This window comes from Papilio machaon, chromosome 15, assembly GCF_912999745.1.
Source record: "Papilio machaon chromosome 15, ilPapMach1.1, whole genome shotgun sequence".
NCBI lineage: Eukaryota > Metazoa > Arthropoda > Insecta > Lepidoptera > Papilionidae > Papilio > Papilio machaon.
The window spans coordinates 2,560,857-2,577,492 of record NC_060000.1 but is presented as its reverse complement, the minus strand read 5'-3'; the positions used below and the strand labels follow the sequence as shown (position 1 = coordinate 2,577,492).

At 35.1% G+C, this 16,636-nt stretch overlaps 1 protein-coding gene across 1 annotated transcript; it reads right to left on the bottom strand.

Moving 5' to 3' along the window:
* Positions 1 to 844: 844 nt before the first annotated feature.
* Positions 845 to 1,908, bottom strand: LOC106720959 (enhancer of split mbeta protein). Its single transcript, XM_014515764.2, has one exon. The coding sequence runs from the start codon at positions 1,829 to 1,831 to the stop codon at positions 1,232 to 1,234; it is 600 nt and encodes a 199-aa protein (XP_014371250.2). The 5' UTR covers positions 1,832 to 1,908; the 3' UTR covers positions 845 to 1,231.
* Between the last annotated feature and the right edge of the window lie 14,728 nt (positions 1,909 to 16,636).

Sequence of the window (16,636 nt, the reverse complement as noted above, 5' to 3'; positions counted from 1 at the left end):
CAAATTCATGTGGGCAAAATCGCGTGAAGGGTAAATTTACAAAAATCCCTAAATAGGTATATATAACTTTAGAGGATCAATTTAGGAAAAAAATCTTTCTTATGCCTATGTTATTCTGTAAATTAATATGTCCACCAGTTTTTTCTTTTATGTGTCTAGATTAGATGATAGTACTCCCCGTATCTATGAAAGGTTTATGTTGAATACTAATTTTAGATTATTTAGAAGGTACCTTACGATCACACATACGTAATTTGTTGAAATTTAAACAACTGCCGTAACAAGTTAAATTAAGTAAAACAACCGAAAACACTGTCGTCTTTTCCCGCTCAAACATTGCGATAACTTTATTACCAAAAGTACTCTGGTATATGATGGGTATTGGGGATTCAATTCTCTTGAAATTTAAATGAGATAATCTTTAATTACTTTATAATTATTTTTTGCAATGTGATTTTTTGAGAATTATGATAAATTCAATATACATAATTGTTGTTAATTAGAGTGCGAGTGGCTAAACGGTGGTGCGCGCCTGTGCCCTGTAAACAGGAAAGTTACCGAGCACGCGATGGCGCGCCGTGTCATAGGTCCGCGCCCTTAACCTCCTTTAATATTTATCGTATTGTCTACAAAGTATTGTTTGTATACAGCACCACTTACAGCGGCGGCGCTTATATTCTCACATACATTACGTGATTTATAATCAACGTTCACCAATCATATGTGATTGTTTTTAAATTGAATATAAATAAAATATGAAATATTTTGATATTACTGTTTGTTTAGATTTCATCAGATTATGAGTGGAAAGGTTGCAATAGGAATATATAATAAAATTCAGAAATATGTCTGATAATAATTCTTTTATTAATTACTCTCTCGTATTTGTTCACATGTTTGTGAAATCTTTTCAACGATAAAAAAATAACAATCCGAACCCACTCAAAGTCGGGCAAGGCTCGATACATCTCTTAATTTAAACAATAATATTAACTCTTTTAATATCACAAAATTACTTATACAACTATTTCAATTAAAGCTTTCAAGTTGAACTTACAAACTAGGATTTTAAAGGGCTAACACTAAATAACTGTGAGATCTAAGAGTCTTCATGTTTCCATATATCACTAAACTTATGGATCGGGCGGACACTTGGGAGCGCGTGCGACTCCGAGCGGTGCTGGAACAGATGTGACCGTGGAGCCGGGTCCGCCAGCTCCTAGCACCGCATTTACCATGGCCGCCACACTGCCGGCGCCTTGAAGCTGGAGCTGGTTGTGCAGTCCAGGGGCACGGCCGTGTGCATCGGCACCGGGGAGGCTGGCGGCGACGGGGTTACGTAGCCGGACGAGGAAGACACGGTGGAAAGTGCAGGGCTTGGCGGGCTGGCCGGCGGGGTGTCGGTGCCGGCGGCGCGCTGCATATCGTTCAGTCTGTGTCCGAGGTGTGTCATCAGCTGTGTGCCCAGCCTCACGTCCACGCCGGGGATCGATGCCAGACACCGGGAAACCTCGTTGGCCGCGTGGGTGAATCCAGCCCGGAAGCGGTCTGCGTCGACCGTCGGGTTGAGCGACAGTCTGCGCTGGCGGCGAAGCTTGTGCAAGTGTCGCACTGTCAATTCCAAAATATCAGCTTTCTCCAACTTGGCAACGTTCTCGCCCTCCGATTGGAGAGCGCTGACCATCAGCTCCTTAAGTTCGTCGAGGCAGCGGTTGATGCGAGCGCGCCTCTTGCGCTCGAGCATCGGTTTCATCACTTTGCGATATTGATAAGTGCGCGAGACGGGCTGCGGGCCGTCGTCCGCGAGAGAATACGCGATCTCGTAAGACATGTTTGTATGGAAGATTGTTGTGAGTTAGTGAGCGTGCGTTTGCGTCGAGCGTCGAACGCGGAATGCGCTCAATCGGCCGGGCGGGGGCTTATATAGGGGGCTGCGGGCGCGCGATCGTGGGAACGCACGGAGCCGCCGAGTTCCCACACGCGCCACCTGTGCGGCGCAGCTGCCGGCGGGCGCTGGCGGGGCGCCGGAGGGGCGCGCGGGGGGCCACGCGCTCGCCGCGCGTGCGCGCAGTAAACAATCGCCGGCGCGCACGCCGCGCCGCGACGCCACGCTCGGTAATTGTTCGCGCGCCGACCGGCGACGATCCCGACCTGATACCTAGTTAGATCACGCTCCGCGACTTCCATTCGTGCGCTAGAAAGTTGCGCTTTGACACCTATTATATCTGTACATTTTTTAATCACAGCCAAGTGCATGTTGCTGTAAATGTAGATAGTAAATCAATATTAAACACATACATACCTATACTTGATTCCAATATCTCAAAATGCAGATCTAAGATATTATTAGTGCCGTAGTATCAATAGGCACTTTTTGCCCGATATGACACCTCTATAAAAGATAACTGATCGCAACAAGAGTTCCGTTGCGGATATCTCGCCTTGAGCAGTTGGTCTGAGTACGATAGGATCCGGCTCGAGCTAAGATTTCCTTAGCGGTACTTAAGACCTTATTTTTCCTTTGTAGTGCGAGGACTCGGAAATGCTCGAGAGTGTTAAATATTAACTTGATAATTCGCGGTAAATCGCGGCATAGTGCGTAGTTTTTGTTTTCGAAAACAACACAGTTACATAAACCACTTTATGAACTACAGTATCAAATAAAATTTTGCCAGTACCATGCAGCTATTCCCTTTACTAAACCTTTGAATATTTAGCTGTCGACCTTGTTATAAAAAATTGTAACTGACTTTGAATAATATTATTTTCGGTGATGAGTTTGAAAGTACATTTATTGAATGACCGTCTATTCTCTTGAAGCTTTTCATTGCACTAATTATACATATAATTAAGAAGTGGCTCATGGTGTGTCGTAAGCAACAGTGGCGCCATCCGTCAAGCGGCGGACGGCTACAATAAGACTGCCACTGGCCGCTACTGTTTGTGTTCAATCATCACCGATTGCTCTCTGTAACTTATACAAAAGATAACGTACATTATAAGAGTTACACAAATGCTAACCGATCCAAATGTTATTGATTTATCAATAGATATACAGAAAAAGATGTGTCTTACAAGACATTTATTTGTATTTTATACGAGTATACATTTTTGACATTTCGTGTTTGTAGCAATCTTATCTAAATTAATTATATAAATTGTAAAAGTTGTATTTTAATTTTTGTATTACTTAGAATCTGGGTATTTGGGATATTAACTCTTAGTAGCTGATCAGTAAATCATTACGTTCTAGTGGTCGGTCGCCTACGCAGATCCCGTGTAAGAAATTGTCCGCTACAGAAAAGCCGGTAACGTGCCGCATACGTACCACGCACTTTCTCCCATACACCCACTGACATTATCTTTACTGTCGCCTTGTCGGTTCACACGCGCCAACTAAAAAAAAAACTCGTCTGACGTGCGCGCGCAGATAATGACAGCTTGTTGTTTTTTATGCTAATGTCGAGTGCACTGCCAGTTACGTTTTGTTATCTTGTACAAAAAAATAATAATTAAAATAAGGTTATATATAACCTTATAGTAGTTCGTTGTTTGGTTGAAAAAAATATTTATTTATTTATTTGTTCTATTTCTTGCTATTGTACTTTTAGTAAGCATTGTAAGTCCTTTTATTGACAAGTAAGTATTCAGAAGTTTTGTCGCGTAGGCTTTTGTTTTTTATTCATTTAATTCTACTCACTTGCAATAACACGATTTGAGAAAAAAACGAAGTTTATGTGGAAAATAGATTTTAAGCATTTTGAAGATTCCAATGTCTTAAATTGTGTCAATCCTTGTAATCATGGTGCTTCGTAGAATTAACGATATTCTAAATTATTTTTTTACAAATTATAAAACACCTTGGATTAAAAAAGGCACGTGTCAAGACAAGTGTTATTACGGATAGCTACGTGCGGCGTAACATATCGTCAGCTGACGTCATTCACAGATAAGATACCACTACTTGATATCCTAGATTGGGAAATTTGTTTTCATCCACTTAATTTTGCTTATTTCTTTTATCAGGTAATTAGAAAATTTTGATAGAAATATTCATTTTTTTTTGATTGAAGGATTACGTAAAATTGTTGATTATTTCTTTGTTTTTATATTTTACTGATTGTCCGACAAAATATGCCTGAATACATGTTAGGTTACTATGTTTTTTTTTTTCTATAAGAATAAAAACCTATAAAATATTGGTAAATAAAAATAGCGGCGGTATATTTGATCTTAATATGCTATTACGGTGACGATTTTTTTTATCAACGAACTAATGATGATAACTAAAAATTTAAAACATATTTCGAGTGAGTAATAAAACGAGGACAGTTTCGGAATTTTTCTGGAAATTTATCGCTGTTTCTTTATTACTCAACACATTATCTAATTCTGACCGTTTAGCAAATTAGATCATTTATTTATGGATACAAAGACTGTCTGAATTAATTATTTAGTTATGAAATTTAGTTTTTTGCATATGACGGCCATTATTTGCCGAATATTGAACAGAGAAAACCTCAATAAAAATATAATGAAATGAAAAACATGTTGAAACTGTTGTTTTGTTTTTTTAATTATTTTCCAATGTATTTAGGGGGTGTGTCGTAATTTCTAATAAGTTCATTGAATTTTTTTAGCCTTATTTAATTACTAATGACGTCATCCTATCTATGTGATTTTAGTCACGCATGAGTGAGTCTTTCGTTTTCATGACGTATGAAGTAGTCGTGGTATTTCCTACGAATTGTAAATTTTTAAAACATAGATGAGTCACGCCGCGCTGTCCGTCTGGTGTTTTGGATTCGATATAATTATGTGGTTTGAGTCAGATTTCTTTATGATAATCGCTGCCCACTTCTTAGAATAAATACGTCACTCATTTTATCTCATGAGTTGTTTTAACATTTTTTACATTCTTTTATGTTATTGTTTCAATTGTTTTGCTTTCGTTTTTAAATACTTATTTTAATGATGAATTGTTGATACACTGTCACAACCAGAGTTAATTTAATTTAAACATTTATCTTAAGGCCAGTTTCACAATGCCCAAGCAAGTCTTGAATAAGCTACTTGGAACCTATTTGTCAAATAAAGTCGTCGTTGGCCTTTCAAAATCTCCAAATAAGCTGTGAAACGCAAACTATTTTGACAGGAAGTATTATATGTCAGTTAATTTATTTGTTAGTTATGTCGCACTTTACTTGGACATTGTGAAACAGGCCCTTACAGTGGGTTTTGACTGCTGTGACACTTTCATTAATATTAGTCAACTCATTATTTATTTGATAAAAAAAAACTAAGACAATATGTGTCGAATCAACTGTCACGGCAGTTGAAACCTACAAATGTCAGTTTCGAACCCACGACCATAATGATATCTGCGTTAACAGTTAATTAATAATATAAATTTAGTTAAATTGTAACATAGGTAATTCAAATGACTAATTGAGCTATCTCTGTTTGCACTTTACATGCGTGTGTAAATATCTTTAGTAAACATATTCTGACAAAACGTTTCCACAGCTCGTGCTAGTATATTCAAGGTTCGATAACATTATTTGGTCGGTTATCAATAGGAATATTTTCTTACATCATTAAAAAAAAGTCACGCTAAATTTTCCTTCTAATCATTGAATCCTAATGAATGAAGACATTTAAACGCCATTTGCTATCGTTTTTATCAGTAATGTATTCGGGTTAACGATCGCCGGCGTGTACTATACACAATTGCTTGCACTTCATTGTAATTATAGGAATTTTCCTACACACAATGACACTCGCTTGTTAGTCAACAGTTCAGAATCACGCGTACATTTGCTCTTTGATACTATTAATATGCAATTATCAGTAGATAATGCGGATGTGTAACTCAACTTTGTTGTTCATTTTTACTACGTGATATATTTAGACTGTGGTAAGAGTTGATATGATATAATAAGTCGGTTTAGTAATTACAATACAACACAAATCAGACGTTCACCTGATAGATTAGATCTGTTTCTTCTGTTCTGAAACTTTGCATTAATTTAATCCTTAAATATACATAATTAGATGTTTTTAAAATATCCACAGCAGCTCTTTAAATATGTTTTATCTATTTGTTTTGCTAGAAGTAGAACAATTTCATCCTATGTCTTACAAACTGGAGTAGTAAACTTATCAGACGAGACATATGTTTAGGTATGAGAATATGTTTTGTATTTCTAACCGCATAAATTTTCCAGTGTATACTTGTTTCTAGATGACAAACATCAACACAACAGTGAAGGTTTTCCTCGTCCGGGGTAAACAGGCAAAGGCACGTAGCTACGCGACGCTGCGTACGTGACCGCGCTGAACCTGCGCCAGACACGCGGCACTTCTGTGTAGGGTGTTCACACTTCTAGGAACCTCACCGTACTCAGAGCCCTTAATTAGTCAATAAGGATCCACAAACCACAATGATTTTTTGAAAATTTCTTGGAAATCGGTGGCATTGAACGTGTTATGTCATAATTGTAGTGTATATATATAGTGACGTTGTACCTCACTCGCATCAGTATAACAAAATTGAGAGAGTGTGCACTATTGATCTAAAAGTAATTAATTTTTGCATGGTCCTTTCTTGTTACTCATAACCCCAACCACCTGTTACGTAACAACTTTTATTGATATTAGTAATTCTGAAACATTTCTCGTTTTGTTTCTTTGCTTAAAATGGTTGATTTCTACAAAAGTTTTCTTTTAATGTTAACCATTGATTTGTTCATTTAATTAATTGTATCCGTAATATTTTCCCGTAATGTGTGGCAACACTTATGATTTACGGATATTCAGCGCGTGCGTGCCGACGGCGGCGGCGCTGCTTGCCACAAATCACACCTATTTTGTTATGGCTGACGAATTAACTTTATTGGTGCGATTTAAAAGCATTTTAGTACTAAATGCAATTTGTTTACTTAATGTGAATAGGAAAATAAAAAAATAGACAAAAAATAAACTAGAAAAATAATTAAAGTTTAAACTTTACTAAGACATACTACCCGTCGGAGATCCCAAACTAGTCGGTTCCCTCACTGGATAATACGTGAGAGTTATCCGTTTCTGAATTAATTAAATAAGAAAAATGAAGTAAGAAGAAGAAAGAAGTAAAGTAAAGAAAAAACTAGAATTTGTTTGCTGTTCAGAAATTTATTTTTTATGAAACTTCTGTAATCAATGTTGTTGCAATTGTCTATACTCGTAATTATAAAAATAAATGTATATTTTAATACCGAGAATAATATTATAGAAGCTTAATGCACTGTGTGGGGTCCAGTAAGTGTTTACATTTTTCCAGTTCTAATCTAGTGTTGGATTCGATCGCTGGACTGGCATAATTTAAACTGGCCAAAACAATTGAACATCGATATACCACATCAAAAGTTCCATTACAATATATTTCAGGAGTCATCCAAACCAATTAATAACACTACGTGTTTTATGACCGTCGCGTTGTTATCTGACGAAAACGTGTTTATCTGAGCAATAAAACCGTATAAAAGAAATGCGGGAACTTAGTCACGATAAATACGATGACGTCATGAACTGCGGGGCTTAGGGTCATCAAGCGGTCGCGTCATGAGTCACGCGCTAAGCCTCAAACCGGTCCTAGCTTCCTTTGAACGCCAGTTGATCCAGTAGCAGCGTCAGATGCTTATCGTCAGAATCCGTGATCTCGTAGTGTAGAAAATTCCATACGACTGCACGTGATGCGGGAAATACGCTACAAAAGTCGTGCGTCGTAAATAATTTGTTTACGTTTAAAGTTATTTTTTGCTCTATATTAAAAACTGAGTCTAGGTTCTTTTTAAATGTTAAGATTCATACGCTTTCAAAGTTCCGATCGGTACAAGACGGGATTTACTTAATTGTCCTCTACAAGCGGTTAAATCTAAATTCAACCCCTAGTTAATCATCTTTCACAACCATCTAATACTAGAAATGTACTCGTATCTAGTGAAGAAGTAGTTAACTAAGCTTGTAAGTTGGCATTATCCGTGCAATTATTTTTTCTTTATTATTTCTTTTGTTATTATCTATTGGGGTCACAGTACTGTATCTCATTATAACTGAATGAATACGATGATGGCTAAAGGTAAAATTAGCTACTTAATTATGTGGTTATCATAAAAGACTGCGGTAAATGAACAAACGCGAGCCGTTCACCCGCTTGCTCCCTGACAACATAAAATGGACCACGAAAATAACAATCTATATACCTACATAATCTATTATATGTTTTGCTAGAAATTTATAACACTCGCATACCTTAATAGTGACAAATAGTTAACTAAACATACACATTGTATTGATATTTGCGTAATCATCGTTGCAAATTAACTCTGGTTTTAAAAGATTTTAAAATGTAACTATTCTGATGTAATTTGTACGTCAGCGTGATAAAATTATCGCACTTTAATATATGTACCTATAGGCATGGATGGAAAGGTACTTTTGTAAATGTAGGATGACGGCGTGTCCATTTTACATGACTCAAATAAGATCGCACCTCCACGACTTAGATACTTCTGCAGAATATTCCTTTTTAATGGCTTTGAATGAACTTCACAAGTTTACCTTATATGATGTCATTTTATCTTACGTACTGGCAACTAATAAGAAAAAAGTTTGCGGTTTAAAAAATATATATAGTTACATTACCTTCAAGACCTTTGTGGTTTTTAATAATGTTTACACAGAAGTATTCTAATCATGATCTTGAATCAGAAAACACGATGAGTTACTCAGCATGTTACACATTTAGTAAGAATTTTTTTCAATAAAATTACTTAAAGAGCCGTTTAGTAGCTAACATGCAAAAACAAAGCTTCCACACTGGTCCTTTGTCCAGAGACGTCGGAAACATTTGTATTTACACGAGTATATTAGTTTAAAAGCTGACCGTCTTAATTCGGATCGGATACCCAATCCCATGGTCATTTGTGTTCACCGCGTGTCTCGCTAAATATTGTCATAGCTGCCGTTAAAGCTTTCTTGTCGGCGGCATAAAGGGTCGGCGCCTGTGTGGTACAGTGGCGCCGGCACTCCGACGCCAAATATTTGAGCTTAAGATGCCAGCCCCAACTAATGACATACATGTGCGACTAATTTTTTTCGCATTCCTTTTCGCAACCATTGAGATAAAGCTCAGACATTTTTCACATCCCTTTTTATGTACTTAACGGTACGAAGACATAAAGCTTGTGTACATGTGTAATGTTCCGCAGTTTTTTTCGCATTGACGGAAAAGTGCCTAAAAGTACAACGCTTTACAATAACTTAAAATGCACATTAATGTAGGTATTATAACGGTATTTTCAAGTACTTTAACTGTAAGAATATTAAAGTACCACAGCAATAAAGTAATAACATCGCAACAAAATCGTTGAAGAGTTCGATAATCTGTACCATCTTCAAAGGAGCCGATACAAATGACAAGACAAAGTAAACAATCTCTAAAAGACACGTGTTCGTACCTAATTTTTCCTGGAACCATAAATAATGAGCGGGACAAACAGGTACCAGAGACAAGTGCAGCCGGGATAAACAAAGAGGGTTCATCTGAGACAGTGCTGGGTCCCCGGGGGTCGGGTAATACAATGTGGCGCCAATTTTTTTGGCACTTGTTAGCCGAGGGATTACATCGCACGTCGGGGAGGTGTCGGTACAAATGACGTGAAATGTCTGTCTTTTGTATTAGCTGACAAGTGTCAGGAGTACAGGCCACTTGAGGTTTTGTATCTCGTAATAACACGCTTCGAAAATAGAATGGTCATGGTGAAAAATTGTGAGGAATAATATATAGGCATGTATATGGGCTTATATATAGTAGTCAGTAGAATGAGTATCAAAAACTGCTGGGTTGTGTCCTTTATGAATCGTAACTAACAATAAATCTGCAAGTATGACAAGGAAAAGCTGAAGTTTAAAATGATATTAATCTATTTTATAAAAGTCTTATCCGAGTCATGTATGCTACTCCATTTTACTATTAAATCCTCTTTCTTCTGAACTGAGTTCATAAAAAAATAACGACGAAGGTTAACTAGTACTTCCATAATAAACTACACAAGAGTTATTAAATTTGTATCTATGTAGATTTTGTTATTACCGTATTATGGCTTTACTCTATTCTCATGTAAATAGTAAAAGGAAAACCTTATGAAGCACTCAGTTTATTCATTCATCCCATTCAATTGAATAATCGCGCTACTGGATTTACAATACACGTTTATTATTAGAATGAACACACGCGTGAAAATTTCTATTTTCGTAAATAAAATTAACGGTTTAAGCAACACTATTGTTATCGAACATCGTGGTAATTTCAAAGTTATATGACAATACAAAAGTTATTTTTTTTGTAAGATGTAGCTGGCACTCGAGAATTCTGAGAAAAATATAAAACCCCTTTTAGTTTGAATAGCGGCAGTACTATCCACGTGCTGTTGCCGACAAACGAAATTGTGTACCGTTTATTATTGAAGGACGCTAGAAATCATAAAATAACTCGAAAGCCCTCAAAAGTGCCGTCTTTTGAATAGTTAATGATTTGCAATTCCTTAAGTTATATTTTATTACGGCAGAGTTTATATTTTATGACTTTAGGGGATTAAAATTGGCGGCTTTCTGTTGTGTTGCCATGATTTTATGTATAGTTTGAGTGTTCCTTTATTTTGAAGTGGATGCGGTGTTATAAATACAATTAAGTTTTACGACACCGAATTATATGGTGTTCGAAGTAATTTAGAGAACTGACTGTTACTCGTACAATGTTTTTTTTCTCACAAAGTTACCAGATATTGTTACAAAATTTAGTAAAATACGGATTTTAAACTCGATTTAGTTTCGATTTTAATAAACTAAATGTTGATTTTATCCTCGTTTAGTGATATATTGACGAGTGTTCAAATGTAAATAAATATATATTATTAAGTATGTAAGTTATAAAAAATATTATGTAGAAATTCATGTATGTAAGTAATAATGATAAAATGCGCCAGCCAGTAGCCGCGAAGCGTCACGAACAGCAATTTATGTCCAATGTAGAGACGAGGTGTGCTGCGCATGCGCACCAGTAGGTCGCCGTCGACTTATTATCGTAAATCATACAAAAGGGTATAGTGTTTATATGAAATATGATCTTTATTACTATCTATATCTTTTTCTTTCTCTATCAATGAAAGTAAGTTTAATCATAATATATTCAGCAAAAGTAGATATAATATATGACATACACAATGTATGGGTAGTGAGCTAGTAAGTAACACTGCGACTGTATCTATTCTTAAGGTAAATTAATCAGGGATGTGACTGCTTAATTTCTACATTTTACCCATTTTCATTTTGTGATTAACTCTAAAGCTTGGACATGGAGTACCGATGTTTATCTGATTTAATCTTGAAATAAACTTATTTCAGAGTGTTCGTTTTTAATATAATTTTCGAGCTGTAAATTTCAGTCTCCATAATTAAAGTCCGTCTACCCAAATAAAGAAATAAACCAGCCAATAACAATCTAATACATGTTTAAGTATGTAAAACTGAGAAGACAGTATTAAAATGGATATATAAAATGTTAAAGGTAAGCAACTTTCGAGAGCCGCTAGTTATAAAGAGCTGACTTACAGCGAAGCTCACTTAATTAATGGTTATAAAGATCCAACGCGGAGGTATGTAGATAAATGAGTGTATTCATTGTCTCTGGCCGGGGGCGCACAGGAGCTGCCTTATATTCTGATAAATTGCTATTTTGTTAGTGATTTTATCTCAAATTGCCGGCCTTCACGCAACTCTGCGATGTTTCGTTGTGGCTCAGGCGTGTTCTTTTGTTTTTTATCTGTTAAATGTCTATTAAATTTCTGATATGTTGGACATCTTGACAAAGTGAATTGATGATTGAAGTTTTTGATAATTGTATGAAACTTTTAATATAGACCGTTGTAAAAACATTAAAACGAAACTCCTGAGAGGAGTGGTTTCTATTAAGTACAAAGATAGTAACTACTTAGAAACGTTAAAGTTAGTCTGATCATGATCTCCAGAATTCAAGATAACCAAATTTAGCTGCAAATTTCAAACTAAAACAAAATAGGAATTATGCTTTCCTTCCATGTTATTAAAGGTCATTTTGGTTACAATAACTTATTCGGGACAAACCAAACGGTCATGTATAGATCGGTATCAATGCCCCGTTACAGGCGCCAAAGGCTTCCGCGCTGTGTTCACGGTCCCGATACTTATTCGACGTGGTCATCCGAAGCGGTAGCTTACAATCTACATCTCACTAATGACTCGGTTGGTCATATTGTTCTTTTATTCGTTTTATACCGCTATCTTTAAATGAAGAATCTGTGATTATTAGGGCAGTGATATGACAGATCATAGATAAAATATCATAGATATTCGAAAAGATTTATAACATAATTGTTTGTATAAATAAAATATTATAAAGTTTATTACCAGATTTCAAACGACGATCCCGACAAAGTAATATAAGTAAATAAAATAATATTATTGTAAGATATAATTTTGCTTTTGATGTTCACAATAGAACAGGCTGGGGTTTGAAGTACCGATTTTGGAGTAGAAGGCAATTTGAAAATAATAAAAAGTTTGATTCATGATAAGTAGGTTCAGAAATAACATAGTTTTAAACTTTATAGCCAAATACTTTGAAATAACAATAACGTTATAATTATCTTAAATGAAAAAGTGTTTTTTTTTTTTACTTCATTACTAATCTAAAATAAATTTATATTTAGAATTGAGATGTTAGCTTTAATGATTTTATGCTCAATAATGAGTTATACAGTAATAATTTGTCAAAAATTAGTGTAAGTAATAAATAATTAACATATTTTATAATAAATTTGTATAATTCTTCAATTATTTACAATCCCTTATCAGATAATATTTAGAATAATTATTATTTATCACATATAATCTACGAATTCTTCATAATTAATGAACCAATAGCGATACGTTAACGACGAACTTAATTATTTTAAGATATCAATTAATCGCGTTCATTTTAATATGTTATACATAAGTGATTAAGTTAGAGGTTGCTTAGAATATCATATAGGTATGATTTGTATAGTTTATACGCACAATAAACTATTTTTTTTAAAACACAAGTCACAATACTCTAATAATATTGGGCAAATAACAAACAGAATAACATCTCACTCGGAAAAACGGTCTTTAGGTGGTTATAGCGGGATAGACATACATACAAACTAACATACATAAAAAACATACAACATATCCAAAAATTATTGTAACAGAAAAAGAATATAATAATAAAGTATTCCATGTAAAAATAGAGACCAAATTAACGCTGCTTTAGGCCTATATTAAAAAAATAGTTATTCAAAATAAACTATTGATATAATTTAAATATGACATATTGCGGTAAAAATTTTGTTTTTTTCGTTTTTAACAATACAGATAATCAGTACATATGATACAAGATTTATTTATTATTAGCAACATACAGGTTTATTATTATTAACATCCTCTATTTATCGCTGTAATAACTTATATTTATAAGACATTAAGCCAACGGCAAAAAGTAAAATATAAAAGAAACACAGAAGCAATTTGCGCATCACAGGCTATAATGATGGTGGTTGGATATAGATACCTATAGAGTATTTTTCTCATTTCCTCTGTAAATTGATGTTTTTCTTTAATTTACGTTTACAATGAAATATCTAATGTTTAGATGTTGGAGCAGTTGAAACGACTTTTGGTGACAAAATGGATCCCTTGTTGAATGGGTAAAAACATAAAATGCATTATATTAATTCTTAAGTTTCCTTAAAAACTTCTATTACTTTTTGACAAAATCAAAACCACCGTAAGGTAAAACATAACGGTAATCTATTAATCGAGAATCTCGTTTGGCAAACTAACAGGCTGGAGTTCCCAAAAACTATATTCACCAAACTATTGATTCATTATGCGTTTCCATCAAATATGTGTTCGTTAAACGAAAAGAACATCAGAAGGAAATCATTTAAAATACAGAAATACAGGCATTTTAATTACGTTCTCCTAAATATGGCATTAAAAAATTATATGAATTTTATTAATTAAAAAAGTAATTAAGTCTTGGGATGTCTTTAAAAGTTTACTCACTTTAGAAGGCTCGAGAATGTAGATAGTAAATGTGGATAATTATGAATGGCTTCTGAGGTCATCGCGTCTTAGAAAAACCCACTGAAATCATTTCATTCATAACCTTTTATTATTTCATCAGTTACTATATTCTAGAACACTAAGTGTATTATAAAAGAAAAAAAATGAAACATATTAATAATCTAGCTGTCGCCCACGACTCCGTCCGCGCGGAATTCAAAAAAACTTAATAAATAGACCATGTGTTCTTTCGACTATGTTCTACACCAGTGCCAAATTTCATCAAGATCCGTTGAGCCGTTCCGAAGATACCTTCAAACAAACATCCATCCAAACTTTCGCATTTATAATATTAGTACCTAAGAGAAAGATTATATAGAAACCTGCAGTAGATATATACATTTCTACACTCTAAAATGAATTAATTGTAAACTCTTAATTTATAGAATCCTAATTAATATAAGAATGATGAACATAATGTGATCACGCAGGAATTTACTTTAATTATAATTTTCATGAAGTCAATCAACCCGCACTTGGCCAGCGTGGTTGACTATGGCCTCGTCACCCTTGACTTGGGGTAGGCTCCGAGCCTCTCAGCGGGGACGTATAGTGAGCTGATGTAGATGATGATAATTTTCATGACCTTTAATAATAATCACTTTCTTGCTTATATTTATATTCCAAATGGAGACATTTCAAAAGTCTAATTAAAAAGTAGTATATATCGATATCCGCTTCTAACCCGTTGATGTCTTTGCAATAGAATTTTTGAAACAACAAAAATTGTGTCCTTTTTTTATTAATTGTGTGTGTGTTGTTCAACCACGATGCAGTTTGTAGTGATCAGTTACGTGGTTATTTGTTTGGATATAAAATATGAATTAACAGAGTCTCATTTGCATTTATGTTGTATATGAGATAATACCCTATCATGTCTAGACAGTATATTAGTTTGAACATGAACCAGTAGAACCGTAATATATTACGTAAAGAAGTACTATATTATTTATTCAGATTATATCGCCATTAGTTACTTAATACACGAAATCAATTAGCTGTCGAAACATAAAGAATAACCAAAAGAACAATTAACGTAAGTTAATCCGTGACGCGCGCCCGCCCACACGAAGCGAGAAAAAATACGTCCACTAGCCACTATATCTCGTAAGCACGCAACACGCACACACAAATAACATACGCGTCACATACACGCACACACAGACCAGTATCTCCATTAGTATGTGAGGCGAGGACACTGCGCGTGCTCGCCACTCGCTCCACGGCTTCTTATTATTATTATTTATTGTTGAATAATGTGAATGGTAATGCGTGGTTGTTCACGATCCCGCATAACACCTGCCGTCTTTTCCCACAGTCGAGCTCGGCGCGGGCGCGGGCGCGGGCGCGGGCGCGGGCGCGGGCGCGGGCGACGCGCGCAGGAAGTGTGCGAGAGGGAGGACGCGGCGATCGCGTGCAGTACACGCGCAGTCGCCTCGCGCCGCCGCGTGTGACCGAGACAACACTATACATTACGTGCGCAGTGACAGAGTATGTTAAGGGACAGTTTCATTTGAATATTTTGATAAAATTAAGCAGAATAATGAATGTTTTATTTTGACATTTTTATTTTTGAAAGTTTAGCAATAAAGGTATTTTATCGTGCCTAACTAAGATTTGTTTGGTATTCGATTGGAAATTAGTAGTCTCGTAATATTAATTGAATACATTATAAACCGAGATAATACAAATTAAGTAATCAATCAAGCTTACAAGATTTTTAAATTGCCAATTATTTCTTATTTAAATGATTTGTATGTTTGAGTAGTTAGTATTTTAAATAACACCTCCTTGATCGATGACCAAGATTACTGAAATTGCCGTACAAATTAGTGTGTTTTTAATTACACAATCCAGAAAAAAAATATTGTATGATTAATTGAACTTAAAACTTTAGAATAAATCTACCAAAAGTATCATTATCGTCAAGGTTATATCTCAAAACAAGTCAAGTAACTGTAAGACGGGATCTTTACAAAAAACAAACAAACCAATGAACGGTGTTTAAACTCCTGCGAAATAAGTATATGCAAATGAAAAGTCGAGAATTTCTAGGCAACTGTATTCCTTACTACGTTTGATGGAAGTTTTTATAATTAAAAAAAAAATTGATGCCTTTTAAGCTTTATTTTTAGATTATATGTAGATATAGCAAATATTGTCTATTCACTTTAATAGACTAGAAAGAATTGTACAAAACACAATGAAAGATTTCTTGATATCATATTTCAGGTTACTTTTAGATTTAGTAAAGCGAACATCCTTGTGCAAATAGAAAAAGAAAACGAGGCAATTTTCCTCTTACAGTTCATGTCAATAGCACGTAGATAATGCATAGCCGCTACTTCAATAGACACCCCGGATGTTCGCAATTTAGTTTCGTTCAACCCAATGAATACCATAGTTG